The 15829-nt window shown below is 35.6% G+C and overlaps 1 protein-coding gene across 2 annotated transcripts in view; it reads right to left on the reverse strand.

Annotated features, from left to right (window-relative positions):
- Positions 1–203: 203 nt before the first annotated feature.
- Positions 204–15829, reverse strand: part of LOC133515800 (scavenger receptor class B member 1-like) — a 62474-nt gene continuing 46848 nt past the window's right edge. For both annotated transcript variants that reach the window (XM_061848390.1, XM_061848391.1), the window contains 8 exons: positions 14532–14679; positions 11149–11352; positions 10759–10883; positions 7248–7409; positions 5533–5639; positions 2736–2854; positions 1766–1891; positions 204–1319 (listed from right to left, as the gene is read on the reverse strand). In XM_061848390.1, the coding sequence (XP_061704374.1) occupies positions 990–1319; positions 1766–1891; positions 2736–2854; positions 5533–5639; positions 7248–7409; positions 10759–10883; positions 11149–11352; positions 14532–14679 (1321 nt within the window). In that variant the 3' untranslated portion in view covers positions 204–989. The remainder of the gene's footprint in view (positions 1320–1765; positions 1892–2735; positions 2855–5532; positions 5640–7247; positions 7410–10758; positions 10884–11148; positions 11353–14531; positions 14680–15829) is intronic.

A 15829-nucleotide genomic window follows, 5' to 3' on the forward strand; every position in this document is an offset into this window, starting at 1 on the left:
TAACATTTCAAATATTGTTTACGGTGTGCTGTTATTACGTGAAACGGAAAACGATTATCAGAACATCGGGACTGACTTCGGGCCCGATATCGGAAAGTCTGAATGTAATTGGCCCTTAAGCCTCGATGGATTTCCGGGTGTTGACTACCCTAAAAACACGATACAAGACTTAATTCTTCATTAATTGCACAATTCCACGTCAGTTCACTACATGATAAGCTATCAATATTACACTGTAAAAACATTCACGAGCAAAAAACATTCACGAAACGACTTCTTTTGATATATCTCGATTATTTTTTACAGATCTCTTGGCATAGCACGCATACTGAGACACTAGTTCAGAAATCTAGAATGAAACTATCATTACGTTTGCAATTCAACCAGTGACATGCTTAATATGACTTACAACAGACTCAATAGGTGGTGTTTATTATATAACTAAGGGAATGTTAATTTAGGCCAATATTTACGGCACTCAAGGCTAATTACCGATGTGCTGTCGGGAAGTTTCCGAAATTACAAAATATCCTTGGAATAATTTGATAAATGCCTTAAATTTATAAAGGAATTCGAATTTTTCATTTCCAAAATGAAAGTTTCCTTTGTTTTTTGGGAAATTCCCAACTAAATTTGGAATTTTTCCGCATTTAGCACATATCCGTGACGATGATATAGCACTCAAGTACCTAAGAAATTGATTAGGTATACTCAAAAATTACCTAACGTTCTCGAATTTACGTAAAAGCGCTGACGTGAGCATTCTAAACTGGAAAGGGGGATCCCTAATAGTGAAGGACCAGTTGCAGTGAATGAAAACTTCTCAACCGGCATATATCTACAAAAAGATTTGGCCTAGCGTGAGGACTATACTCAAAAAACTTCTTACGCCCAAGAATGGAACTCATATAGATGTTCAAAACTCACTTGAATACTATGAATGTATACCAGTCCCACTTTTTCTACACCCTCATAGACCTTCCAAATCTTCACGAACGACTTATAAACTCCTGCAGCTCCCGAGGATCCCCAAGGAGCGAGACAGCCTCCCTCTCATCGTCCTCCCTGAAGCATTTGTTCTCAGCAATATTGATTATAAGACTAGTCCTCCTGATACTGCTTCTTCTCCTGATGACCTTAGAGTCCTGTCGTACTTCCTTGATCTTGTACTTGGGCCTTATGAGGCGGTAGGCGCCTTGGACGCCGAGGAAGAAGCCAACGAGGAAGAGGAGGACTTCGATGGTGATGACCAGAGGTGGCGCGATGATCAGACGCAGGCGGAGTAGCTGGATGACATCTGCTGGGGGTTCCTTGCAGTACTGCGAAAGATAGTTGGGGTAAGAATTTTGCCTATGGAGAAGTATTTTAAAATTTATCAAAACTGCATGTAAAACTGTTAACAGCACAAAAAATTTCACACTTCTACTAAAAAATGTTGTCTAAAAATGATAGAACAATGAAAACATGATAGTAAAAACTAGTCGTATCTGCTTCATAATTTAAGTATGGGTATTCTTACTGGTGAATTATCAATATAACTTGGGACTTGATGTGCCGTAAAGATAAAATATTCTTACGGTATGTCGCTAAACGCCTCCCTAAGACGTGTAAACAAATAAAAAGAGCGCATGCTTCTGCCGAGCTTCCGTAGCTCAGTAACGTAAGAGCGATCAGACCAGTGTTTCCAAAAAGTCGCAAGTTCGAGTCTTGTCGCAAGCGGGGACTTTCCCATCTTTACTTTAATATGAAAACATGTAATTCTTACCAATTGCAGCCACACCAGGGGCAGGACCTTATCTTTGAGCGGGCTGGTCAGAGGGTTCCCAGGCGAAGTGCGGACCGCCATGTTCACTTGAATCTTTGAGTAAAAAGATAGGGGGACGCCCAGGATCTGTAATAAAAAGAAAACAAGTGAGAACACTGGAAAACTAGCGTTGGAGAAGGGAGTTCTATCGCCTAGGGTGCAAAAAAATATTATCTAATCTTCGGAATTTTAGCTACGCGCCAACATGTCAATCGTTAATGCTCCTTAGCGTAGCGTAGTCATCTCTCTTTCACTCTTCCATATTAGTAGGACAGTGCACAGTGGCAGTTGTGCTTCGCTCGCTAAGTTAACGATTGGCACGTTGGCTACGAGGGCAGACCTAACTTACTTTTTCCTCTTTCTAGCGTTGATCTTTTAGAGAACAGAACTTTTATCTACGATTTTTTTTTTGGAGAAGCTACTGGTGGAAACTAAATATGGCGGCACCTTTCATGCAATAAAGAACTGTCTAAAAATGATACGAGCAAATTTTCCTTAAGTAACTAATGGTATACCGATGGTTGGTTACAAATGGCTCAAAGTTTTAACCTATGGGATAAGGATCCTGACTTAATTTTGTCATTTTTTTTAATTATTTTAGAAAACAATTTTTCTGCTACATACAGCTGCGATATTTACCAGTCGCTTTTCGGTGAAGGAAAACATCGCGAGGAAACCGGAATAATCCCAATAAGGCTTTTACCCTCTGGAAAGGAAGGTCAGATGGCAGTCTCTTTCGTAAAAAGTAGTGCCTACTGTAATTCTTGTGATTAATTGTCAAGCAGACCCAAGGTTCCCATGAGCCGTGGCAAAAATGTTGGGATAACGGAATGAAGATGATGATGATACAACATAACCGAAGTTTGAAAAATTTTTGACCACCAGAAACATTATGAATGGTTAATAGCAGAAAGGTCATAACGATACTTACAGGTTCGACATCAATTTTGGTGGTGTGTTTTTCAGGATCTGGGTTCATGCCTGTGTAGTAGCTGGCTTGCACCGGGTCTACGTCCATGAAATGGGGCTTGGATAGCGATATCGGGAAACCTACAACAAAAAAAGGTTAATTTAGGCGTTTATTCCACGGGAAAGGAATATCATCTTAAACTTACACTCATCTTAATATATCAGAAGATCACTTGATCAGAGAACACTGACGTCAAATTTGAATTTGTTCTTTTTTTACTCCATGGGGATAGGCAAAAACTCTAGTAATACAAAAACGATTGAAGAAATTCTCCAAGGATCGCGATATATGGAGGAAAAAGGTAGGCCAAGACTGACAAAGGCTTATAACATTTTGTGGGTCTTGAAACCATTGGAAACAAGTAGTTTGCTTAATAAAAAAAATCATATTGAAAAATAATTTACATAAGACCTCATATTTAAAAAATCCAAGGTATTTTTTTTCATTGTCACATCAGAAAACACACATTTACATAGCAGTTTGGCTTTTAGTCAATAAAATTGTAATTAATATGTTAGTAAGAATCTAATTAGTCATCTGTAATAAAAAGCTAAAATACAACTCCAGTTTAGAAGATTTATTGATATAGATCGTCAAATGATAAATCACATGTTATTAAGTAATAATAACCAGAAAAATGGTACATACCAACCACTGATTTTATGTATTTGTTTATTCAATCTCCTTAGACTGATTTAAGCGATGGGAAGTATAAGAGGACCCGGTTTTCATGACGTCAAGACACGCAAAAATTATTCAAAAAACAGGTATTTCGGCATTGTAATTAATTTTAAATACGTCCAAATAATTTAACGGTTTTTTTTTTCTTTTACTAGCTTCACGTGGATTAACAACATGTCACATGTAAAATATTTTTTAATTCCTACAACGTTCAAAGGCCTTTTCTGAAAACTACTAGTGTATGCAAGGACGACAAGAACGCTTGAAAAACATTTTAACCAAATAGATAAAATTAGAAAAAAATACCTACACGTTTTTGGGTTCCGTAGCAAACAACGCAAAACATATGTAAGTAAAAGTAAAAAAAAAACAATCAACTTGTCAAGAAAGTATATCTTAAAACATACTTTCCACGAAAATTGTTCAAAAACATGATCGGTTGATCCATTACTGACTTTTTACAAGAGTCTTGCCTTCTTTTTAAATGTGGGAAGATACGAGTAACTATAGTAAACACCCCTATAATGGAACAGGCACCAGTAATGGGATGGTATAAATAAATCCTGCAAAACAAGTATTAACCATCAGTTTTTAAACGCTGGCAACATTTTACCATAAACAAGTGCCGAAGAGCTGCTTTAATTTAATCTTTCATTGATATTTGTTAGTTTGAAAATTAATGACGCCATACATCCCATCACTGGAGCAAAAAAACATAGTTTTAATTGGTCAATAATATTGAACCCAATTGCAGTAGCTTTCATTAAATACTTAGAAAACATAGAGGATGAATTGGACATTCAACTTTTAAAGCATAAAGCGGTAGAAATTTTACAGATGTCGGTGAAATATCAAAAATACTCAATTTTTTCTCTTAAATGTCCCATAATTGGTGCCGTTAACATACGCACTTTTGCTAGAACAGTTTCGATATCGTATGAAGGTACGGAACCCTCCATCATGACGCGTGGCTAAACACGCACTTGTCAAGTCTTAATTACCCGCCGTCAGGATTACCATGTCCCTTATTATGCAAACTCCATACAAATTACGACCTCAAATCTATGCGACAATCGGCCCTGTCGCCATGCGCGCGAGTGCCTGTTTTGGCCGCAGCCAAAATTTATGACAGCCGCCATTATTATATTCTAATTCTTACGAATGACGTACACTCTCGACTAGTTCAACCAGATCTAGCTTTTAAAACATGACAGTTTTTTCTCATTTTATTATTTATTATAATGTGTTATAATTATCATTCGAATAACGCATATAAAAAACTAAAAAGTTGATATTCGTAGAGTTTCATGGAATATGCAAACGAAACTAACGTTTTAATGTTTAATTATAATATGTATTTTAATAGTGCCTGTACAACAAATTACTTAATACCTACGGGCTCAAACAAGGAAGTAGCTTATTGACAATTTGAAAATGTATGAACATAAAAAAAGAAAAGCTTAGAAAGGAGAAGCTTAAAAAATTGTGGCTTTCCGATACTTTGGTTACGACATCCTAGTTCCATTGAGTACTTCTACTATTTTAATTTCCTTTACTTTTCTGGTTCGAATTCATATCTATTTATATTATATATTGAATATTTATTTATTTTTATTTATATATATATGTATGCATTATTTTATGGTTATTTTTCTATCTATGTATATTTGTATCAATGTGTATTCAAAACGTGCATTTCATTAATTTCAGTGATTGTACACTTTTGTTTGTGTTTGTCATTCATTCACGGTTACTTCTGTTTTACTCATTTCCTCAAAGGTTAACTGGAAGAGATCCCATACAGGGATAAGTTCGCCTTTGTTGTATTTAATTTACTCTGTAACTGTGTTTTTCGTGTTTTTATTTCTATGTACAATAAAGTATATACATACATACATACATACATAATAAATTAATATGAACGTTAAGTTTGAAGAATAATAATAAATCTACATGACATTAAATCTCTCCAAGGGGCCTCTACGTGTTGGATCTATATCCCCACGCAAGCTTATCAAAAGACCGGGATTTGTAGGCCCGTGAAATCCAGGGAAATAATAATAAACAACAAGAATACCATAGTAGCAGCCGCTGATATCGACGAATCCGTCAGGCAAGCAGTTCGAAGTGCAGTTGCATGCAAAGGACGAGCTTCGACTGAAAGCATCCTTAGCAACCTCGTATCTGCAAAAGAAATATGTTTGATTTAGATACTTATTAATAATACAGACATTCACCTTCTAAATATCTCGGTCATGAAGCAGACATGGTGTGACCTAGCACTTATATATTATATTTCGAATAAACAAACAACAAAGAAATGGTCTTAGAAAGGCATTTTACATTATAAACAATGTACTTTTTCTAGAGAAAAAGTACTTTTTTCCGCGAGGGAGCATTCTTTTATTTCTAGCAAACATGCAAGACAAAGAAACCAATTCTACTTAATATTTTAGCATGGTTTTAATTAATAGTTATTTGTGCAACAAGAGAGGAAAGTTAGTTTTTCTTTCGAGTGTTGATTCTAATTTAGAATCTTGAGCGTAGCGAGGGACTCAAAAACACGAGATGTAAAATAATTTTGCTCTCGTGTGACACATACAACTTTTCACTTCAGTAGTGAGAACATATAAAAGGTTAAATTTTTATAACATCAAGTAAAATTTGTATTCCTGTATTCATGGCCTTCACTAAATTAAAAAGCTACTTTGTCTCACTCCCTGGAGTGACGAAAGTAGGCTGGTTCGAGCTGCTGAGGTGAAAATATTTGCTCATCAGACAAATAAATGCCCTTACCGGGATTCGAACCCAGGACCATCGGCTTCATAGGTAGGGTCACTACACACTACGCCAGACCAGACGGTTATTTATTATGTATTTCACACATTACGCGTACATTTTGATTGAGTGCTCCGGTTGAATGATCTATACAACGCGACAAGAATTAAGTATCTTGTTATTCCTACTCAAGAACTAATCGTCAGTAAGTATCACTACATATTTTACAGTACATATAGTGCTACTTTACCCCACTAGTGCGAAAATTAGCATATTACGTTACTGTGTCGAACATTTAAAGGGCCATATGTACTGTAAAACGTTATACGATACATGTGCGAATAGGTAATTCGCAACTCGTGTCGATTTAAAACACTCCCTTCGGTCGTGTTTTAATACATCGCTACTCGTTTCGATTTTCCTATTTTTCGCACTTGTATCGTAATGTACTATTACAGTACATATGGTACTAATTTATCGCACTAGTGCGATAATTAGCACGTTACGTAACTAAGTCAAAAATTTAATGAACGAATAGAACGCTGACGGCGCACCATAGACTCAACTGATTCTAAAATGTTGCAAGCAACAAATATTAGCAATAATTTTCAACATACAATGTTTTTGAAACTATGTTCAGACTTGTCTCGAACAGACCGTATACACTGTTTACTGTACGATTCATGTGTGAATAGGCGATTTGCAACTCGGGTCTATTTAAAACACTCACTTCGGTCGTGTTTTAATTTATCCCCTCTTGTTGCGAATTTCCTATTTTTTTTCACACTTGGATCGTTATCTACTATATGGGTTTTAAATGTTTTAATTCCGTTTTAAAAGGGTTTCTTACTCGAACTTAACCCATTAGCGGCGCGGGCGAGACGTGTAGACGCACGAAAACTAATTAGCATGATTGAAATATCGTGATGACCTACCGCGAAACATGAAAACCGAGATTTCGTTATCTGCCTCTCTGTCTCAAATATGCAAATGAGATATCAGTGTACTAGTTACCTGTAATAATCGAGCCCGCTGTATCCGTTCATATCCTTGACGTATGTGAGAGGGAAGATCCGGCAGGCCTGCCGTCTGTACAGGGGAATGACTTTGTCTCTCGTCATGTGCGGCGAGATCATCAGACCCTCGTACGACCCCTTTATACGGTTGCACGAAGTACTGAAAATATTTAACATTTTTTCAAATTAATATAACCGTTAGTATTGTTACTGTTTCATTACTTATTTTAAATAACACGATTGTTGAGAAAAAAATCTACAAGAAAACTTTTTAACAAAAAATAAAACCGACTTCAAATATCAAATATCAAACATTTATTCAGCAAATAGGCCACAGGGGCACTTTTACATGTCCATTTTTACAAACAATAAATTAAAAAAAAAAAACAATTACAAATATCGAATCTATGAAATAATAAATACTTTATTAGAGATGTATACTGTCTCTAAATGTCAAATTACACAAAAAAAAAACTATGATAAAAAATAAAACCATAAAATACTAAAATTCTTTAGAGATGTATAAGTCTCTAAGTGTCAGAGATAAAATATAAAAATATATATTAAATTATCCTTAGAGATGTAGAGGGTCGCCAAGGCTTGAATTCTTATATAAATAATTAAAAGACAAAAAAATTAAAACAGACAAGAACCGAATGAAGTGTCTCACGTTAATGTCACTCAAAAGTAAAGTTACATACTTTAACATAACCTGTACCCCGTGTAAGCTTAAACAGACCGGTCTCCACAAACAGCACCCGTTCACGAGTATGACGTGTATCTCAGCCATCGCCTCCCTCAACCTTCATTCGGGAAAGTGGCGACCCGATCAACGACGCCACCGTAAGTAAAGACTTTTAAGCGAGCATGACATGTTCAAGCTGCCGGGTTGTATTAATATAAATATAATAAAAAAATTGTGAGATACAACATTTGTGCTTGTAAGTTACATTAAAGACGGCATAGCGCCACATAAACGCGACTACATATTATTCATAAGGAGTGCCTACCTATAAAACTAAATTATAAATTTAAATTGACTTAGAGATGTACAGGTCTCTAAGTGTCCAAATCATTAAAATAGGTATTAAAATAAAATGAAATTTAAAATAAAATAAAATTTAAAATAAAATAAAATCTTAGAGGTGTATAAGGTCTCTAAGTGTCCAAAACTAAAATAATACAATCAAACGAGAACATGATGTGCTCTTGTGTCAGTTCTACTGGACGCTAGTATGGTTATTTCACAGAAAGAAAACGAAAACACTATTACTTACATTTTTATCATACTATCAAGATCAAGCTACTGGCTTAAAGGCATCCTTATAATCTATGAAATCATTCACAGCATAACAGTACAGTTCCCGACGAAAGACGTACTAACCTTACGGAGGCGGTGGGCGGGCACAGCAAGTTTATGCTTGTTTCTAGTGTTATAGTTATGGATATCACTGTTAAGCTTGAATTCGTTAATGTTTTTCCGAACATACATAATATTCTCAAGTATGTATTGAGATGCAACGGTAAGAATGCTTGCATCTTTAAATTTCTCTCTTAGGGATACTCGAGCGCCCAGTCCATAGATGGAACGTACAGCTCGCTTTTGCAGTACAAATATTGTCTGAATGTCTGCCGCTTTTCCCCACAACAGAATTCCATACGACATAACACTATGGAAGTAACTAAAGTATACCAGCCTGGCCGTCTCTACGTTTGTTAGCTGTCTGATTCTCCTCACTGCATAGGCTGCTGAACTAAGTTTGCCGGCTACAGTGGCTATATGTGCATGCCATTGCAGTTTTGAGTCTAAAGTGACTCCCAGGAAAACAGTTCGATCTTCAAATTCCAGCGTATCACCTTTTATTTTAATCTTGCTGTTATTTACCTGCTTGACGTTAGGTAGCGTAAATTTGATGCATTTGGTTTTCTTTGCGTTCAAAAGCAAATTGTTTGCCGTAAACCAGTTTAATACGGTAGATAGCGCGTCATTAATGCTCTCGAATCTATTTTCCTTTCTGTTCACTTTAAATATAAGGGAAGTGTCATCTGCAAACAACACTATATCATGTCTTTCTTGCACAACTTTTGGTAGGTCATTGATGTATACCAAAAACAGGAAGGGACCAAGAATTGAACCTTGCGGCACTCCGAGGGCTACCGGGGACCCAGCCGATTGAGTTCCATTAATAACTACTCGCTGAGTTCTATTCGAAAGGTACGATGAGACAAGGTCAAGGGCACTAGCTTTTACCCCATAGTGGCTTAATTTTCTCTTTAAATTTTCGTGATCAACGCAATCAAATGCCTTCGACAGATCACAGAAAATTCCAATAGCATCTTGAGCTTTTTCCCAAGCGTCAAAGATGTGTTTTAGAAGTACCACACCGGTACACACAGTTCAAAATATTACCAAAAGCGCCATACATGTACCTATAACATTTGAAGAGTTCCCTCGATTTCTCCAAGATTCCATCATCAGTCCCGGACTTGGTGCCAACGGGACCATCTCGGGGTTATACCCGTTCAATTAAAAAAAAATTGAAAATCGGTTTACGATTCTCGGAGACATCCAGTAACATACATACAAAAAAAAACACTGTCGTATTGAGAACCTCCTCCTTTTTTGAAGTCGGTTAAAAAGTTAACTAGCTTCACTTCTTCTTTGTAGGTTTTTGTTATTCTTAAAGAGGTTTCAGTTATTTTAAAATAATCTTGGACAAAAAAGTAAAAAAAGAACAACAAAAAAAAGTTATTATTGTACTCATATTACCAGGTTACCAGTTTTATTATTTTCCACGAATTACAATGGATTTTTAATGAATAACGAAATATAGAGGTCAAAATTAATTATTCAAGTTATGTAGGTACCGAATCATCGTGAATGGAATCGTAGTTATGGTATTACTTCGTCTTACGAGGGAAGAATTATTTGCGCTCCTAACGAAATAACGGTACGTTTTCTATGAAATTCCATTTCGGAAGAAAACGGTTTCCACTAACTAAATCTCAACAAATCATTTTAATTTTGATGTCTATTGCTTCGGCATAATATATTCTACGTTTATAGGTTTAGCCTTTAAAAAAAATTTTTGGTTCGCAAATTTTGAAAAAAAAAACCTATTAACTTACTAGAAATCATGGAGAATGGAAAATATTTAGAAGTTGAAAAACATTTTCTCTTTTTGTATGGACAAGTACGTTCTTAAGCTTATACTTCGCTCTTAATGTGATTTAATACTTCGTGTTATTAAAGATTTTGCCATATCAAGTTTAAAGTTACCGAGGTTCCACTGTATTACATCTTTGCACACATTGCAAGGAAGGCCTCAGACACTTGCAACTGTCTTGCAGTTTGGCAGAAGAAGAATAATTGTATTACTTCAATAAGTACGGTATATTCTGGTAATTCCGATTACCTACTTCAAAATGCCCGATAATTCCAAAAATCGCCCATAGTTTCCTTTCATTCTGAAGTTTTCGGAAACCCGAGTACATCTTATTAAAATTACCTGCTATTTAAATCCGTGTAACCCTGCTGGGGGATGCCTCCTGAGCCGCCCCAAGAGTTGATGGAGTAACGAGTGGCCTCATCTCTCATTTCGAGCACCACTTTCGTTGGGGTTTCGGCGTAGAACTGTAATAACATTCCATTATATTTCATGTGAAAATATACTCGTATGTTCTGTTGTCAATCAGTTTATCAATTTTATAGTTTTTATTCTATAAGATATTTTAACGACCACGGACGGGATGCTTGCAGTCCCAGAAGAAATCATGCAAGATCATAGTAGTAAACAGCTTGGAGCCCATGCCCTTGGCAGATATGTGGATGTCGGCGTTGGCGAGGTAATTCAAATGGTCTTTGTCAGACGGACAATGAAAGAGGGAGAAAGACTTACCCGATCCAACAGTCCAATGGAGTCAAAGTCGATCCAGCCCGGGAACAGTTTATGCGCAACCGTGACCACGGGATCCTTGAAGCCCCAGAAGAACTCGTGCACATTCATGGTGGTGAACAGCTTGGAGCCCATAGTCTTGGCGGACAGATAGAGGCCGCTGTTGGCGAGGTAGGGCAAATGGTCTGCTGCTACCGTGCTGATGGCCTGGAGAAATAAATTAAGTCATTTAGGTTACTAACACATACAGGTAGAAGTAGGAACAGGAACAGGTAGTCTCCGTGTACACGAAAGGAGGCAGTTAGCAGGATAGCACGCTGACCACCTTGCTAGGGTTTCTGGGGGTGCTATTTTTTCTCGCAAAACTCACATAGTTAATTATATAGTTAAGATGCAGAAATAAGGTGTAGACATCCGAGTGATCACTGTCCCAGTCCAAGTAGTTTTATTAGCAATACCTAGAGATGAGAGCAGACGAGTCGCTTGAGCAACGCAGTCAGGAATGCCATAAGGTTCTAAGTCAAGTTTGGTATCATCAAAATCGGTTCAGCGGTTATTGATTCCCCATACAAATTTCCACCTCCCTTTTCATACCCTTTAGGGTTGCTTTTTGAGATAAAATCTATTCTATGTTCTTTCTCGGGACTCAAACTATCTATAGAGATAGTGGATTTGGTATACACCAAATTTTAAAATTAAAAATAAATAAATAAAATGAAACAAAAAAATGGGTTAGCGATTTTAACGTGAAGAGGAATTTAAAAAACAGTTTTTTTTTCAGGTTTTGTACGTTTTTACTTCAGAATATGATACCATAAATGAATTCGGCATCCCCGATTTATACGAAAAGGATACCAATCTTGGCCTAGTGGTTCAAATTACCTTAAAAATTTACATCAAAAATCTTAGTGGTTCCACTTCTTAAATCCAACCTTGGATCTTAAGGTCCAATCCTACCAAAGGAAATCTTTTGTTCACTTTGAATTAAATTGGTTAAACATTTAAAAGTTAGTATTAAATTATTTTAATTAAAATGAATATTGTGTCTTACACGTGTCAATTCATGAAAAATCCAGTAATTTCCAAAGCCAATGACCGATAAATAATATTTAAGACGAAGAATCTTATCTAAAAGGTTAAGACTTTTGTCTCGCTTTCATAACCCATTTAATTAGCAGTTAAAAAATAACACAAATAGATCCGGCGATCACATCGTAACGATAAAAACTGTTCTCGTCTTCCTTCCTTATCAATATTCCTAAATTAAAGGCCGACCAGAAATATACTACTCGTATCATTATCAGGACAGCGCTGTTATTCTTATGTAGTTATTCAGCCGTCAAACGACACTCTGGATGACCAATATCATTTAAACATTTGATATTACCCCAACAAAATATATAAATATTCTATGTAAATATATAGCTTGTTACAAAACTATGAAGATAAGACAGCTTTATCTTTATAGCTCTAATTAACAAAAATATAATCTGAAAATTAAGTCATACTGTCTTAAAGTAAATATTGAAATAAACAAATTTTCTCACGATATTTATTTGTATAGCCTTGGGCAGTGTCATCGTAAACATGACTTTCTGTCGGGTCAAGATCAGTAGGAAGACACTGATGTTAATCGTCAATGGAAATTATTGACTAAAACTTGTTGATGGAGGAACTAACGGCAATCAAGGAAGGTTAGTTTACAGCGAGGTTAAACTGTCTAATTGCGCATTTGAGCTTCATTACACGCAGCCAAATATGCTTAAAAGAAGAAGCCAAATGAAGCAGTTTGGAAAAAGAAATTCTGAAAGAATCTGGCTGATAAGATTACTTTCAAAGAAAGTTGGCAAAATGGTCAAAGAAGAATCTTAGTATTGATATGAAAAGTTATATTCGATATTTATCATTTGCGTTTAAACCCGCCATTTTCATTTTTAAAAATACGATTAGATATTGACAGAAATCTCAAACTTTTTTAAGGAAGAGAAAAACTAGATACACGTAGAAAACATAACCCAAAAAAATGTGCACGCAACGTTAAAATATATACTATATCAAATATAAATATAGAGATAACTATTACAGTTAGCAATTTAAATAAGTAGGTTATGCGACATAAACTAACACAAGATAATAAACCACCAACCCAAGTGTGACCCAGTTAAACAAACATTTGCAAAAACTCTTCAATAGAAGAATAAAATGAGCATCAAGATTGTTATGGCTAAATAGATTGTACTAGATACAGTTATAATATAGTATAAAAAGTGCTATTACTCTATTGATGATTTTTTGAATGATACAACCTTATCCAATTAAAAAACAATGTAAATATTAATAAAATGTAAATCATATTTTCTTATATACCCCATTGTCAAATAATTAATAAATTAAGATTTTTACAAATTGAAAGATATAAATGGAATTTTTAATTATTATCTATAAAAATATTTTTTTGCTGATGTTTAATTTCACCAATTACTTTGTTAGTTAAAATGAAAAATATTTTTAATAATTTTTAAAATGTCTTATATTTTTCCACTAAAAAGACGTGTCATATTGCATATATAATATATAAAAATAGTTTAAATGTTAAATATATAAATATCATGTTTTAGTAAATAGTTTTAGTTATAAGTATATTGCCATATACCCTAACAGGGTTCATGTGAACACTAGCTGTAAAACGCTCTTTGTAAGACCATATGTAACACATGATTAAAAATGCAATAAATGAATTATGAATTATTATGAATTAGCTGTATATGTATGAACAGACGTCAAAGAGGCTATTAACACAAGAGATTATCAAGAAGTCATGGCCAAACTGCCGATAGATACTACACTCACTGTCTGTGTAGTTTGGTACAGTCACGGACTTTAATTGCTGAGCCATTTAGGGTTTACTTTATTAATTTCAGTTGTCGGGTGTCAGACCGTAAACATCTCCAGCATCTCCTGAGCCTGGAGAGGCGAAACACGAGTCGAGTTTTATACTTTTGGTGGTGGGTTGTTATATTTATTTCCGTATTTATTTTTGCGGTAGGAGGTGCATGTAAAAATACGCAAGTAAGTATAACGGGTTAGCACTGATTGACAAACACGTTATTTTCTCGCGGATTTGTAATATTTCTTTCTTTAATTTTGCCATTTGGTTCAGAGGGTCTTCCGAAAACACTGAAGTTCGCAAATTGCGGTCATCTTTCTCTTTTACTCAAATTGTGACAGAGAGAGATGCCCGCAATTTCCGACATTTGACCTCGGTAGGCCCCCAACTGGCAAAGTCGGGATGACAATTTTTTTCTTTGACTTTACATCTCCTCTTGAACCAATAAATGGCTACTGTTATTGCCTATTGGTACTATGTATCAAGATAAAATACTTACAATTAAAGCGATGTTAGGTATATACAAGTTGACATTCTTGGTGTCGTCGATCGATTCTTCGGGAAGGAACTTCAGCACGATCTTCGGCATTATGGTGAGCGTTCCGTCCTTGTCGTTGATGGTGATGTTCTCGTTTGTCCGTAGCTCTCTGTAAAAATACGATCAATTAGGTAAGGACGAGTGGCAGAAACACACTTAACCCTTTATAAGGCATAAAGGTGCAGGATTTTATGAAAAATTTAACCCTATCACTTAGAAATAAAGTTCAAAATCAGGTGAGAAATATATTTCCTCTGCCTTATAAATATTTAAATGGCCGCCTTTGCAATACAATTTTAAAATCAATATAAAAGGCAATCACGGTAAATAGGTCAATAGATTAAAGTTGGCTTCATAAAAAAGACACCATCAACATATGTACCATCACAATAAGATTAATAATATTGTGCTACCGTATCGCAAATTAATCTGTAATTTGTCATAATTCGCAATTTGTTTTAAATCAATTTAAATAATCGTTTCATTTCCCGACGAGTTAGCAAATAGAATCGGAATAGAAAAAAAACATCTTAATAGTTTACGTGTTAAATTATTCATTCAAGTTCCTCAAAAGTTACCTATTTGTTATCAACATAATATATTATTCACTATTAAAATGTAGAGTAACATCTTGAAAGTACATTTTCGGTGACACATTTTTTTCGATCTATCCAGTGCGCACAGTAGCTACGCTGAACTTAAAACATGCTATGGTACCTAAGGCGCTACATGAAATGAAAGGCTTTTATTATATTACACTAAAAGGTCAGTAATCGGCACCATCAAACGGGATAACAGGGGACAGATGGGGAACTACAGACAACATTTGAGTTTGTTCTAATCTAACTGGTTGAAAAATTGTCCCTAAGACTGGTAAATCTTGATTCAAAGATTGTAATATCATCATATATCATCATCATATATCATCATCATAACCTCAGTTGAAAGACATCCACTGCTGGACAAAATCCTCCCCCAAAGATCTCCACAACGAATGGTTAGTCGCTGCCCTCAACCAACGGTTTCTCGCGACTTTAACCAGATCGTCGGTCCATCTAGTCTGGGGCCTTCCCACGCTGCGTCTTCCGGTACGTGGTCGCCACTCGAGAGCCTTTCTGTCCCATCGGCCATCGGTTCAGCGAGCAATGTAGGCGCACTGCCAATTAATTCTGGCAATTCTCTGAGCTATGACGCAAATTCCCTGAGCTACGTTCATGTAGTTGGGGAATATTTTCTTTGACTATTGCTACCCCAACTAT

This window comes from Cydia pomonella, chromosome 3 (assembly GCF_033807575.1).
Source record: "Cydia pomonella isolate Wapato2018A chromosome 3, ilCydPomo1, whole genome shotgun sequence".
NCBI lineage: Eukaryota > Metazoa > Arthropoda > Insecta > Lepidoptera > Tortricidae > Cydia > Cydia pomonella.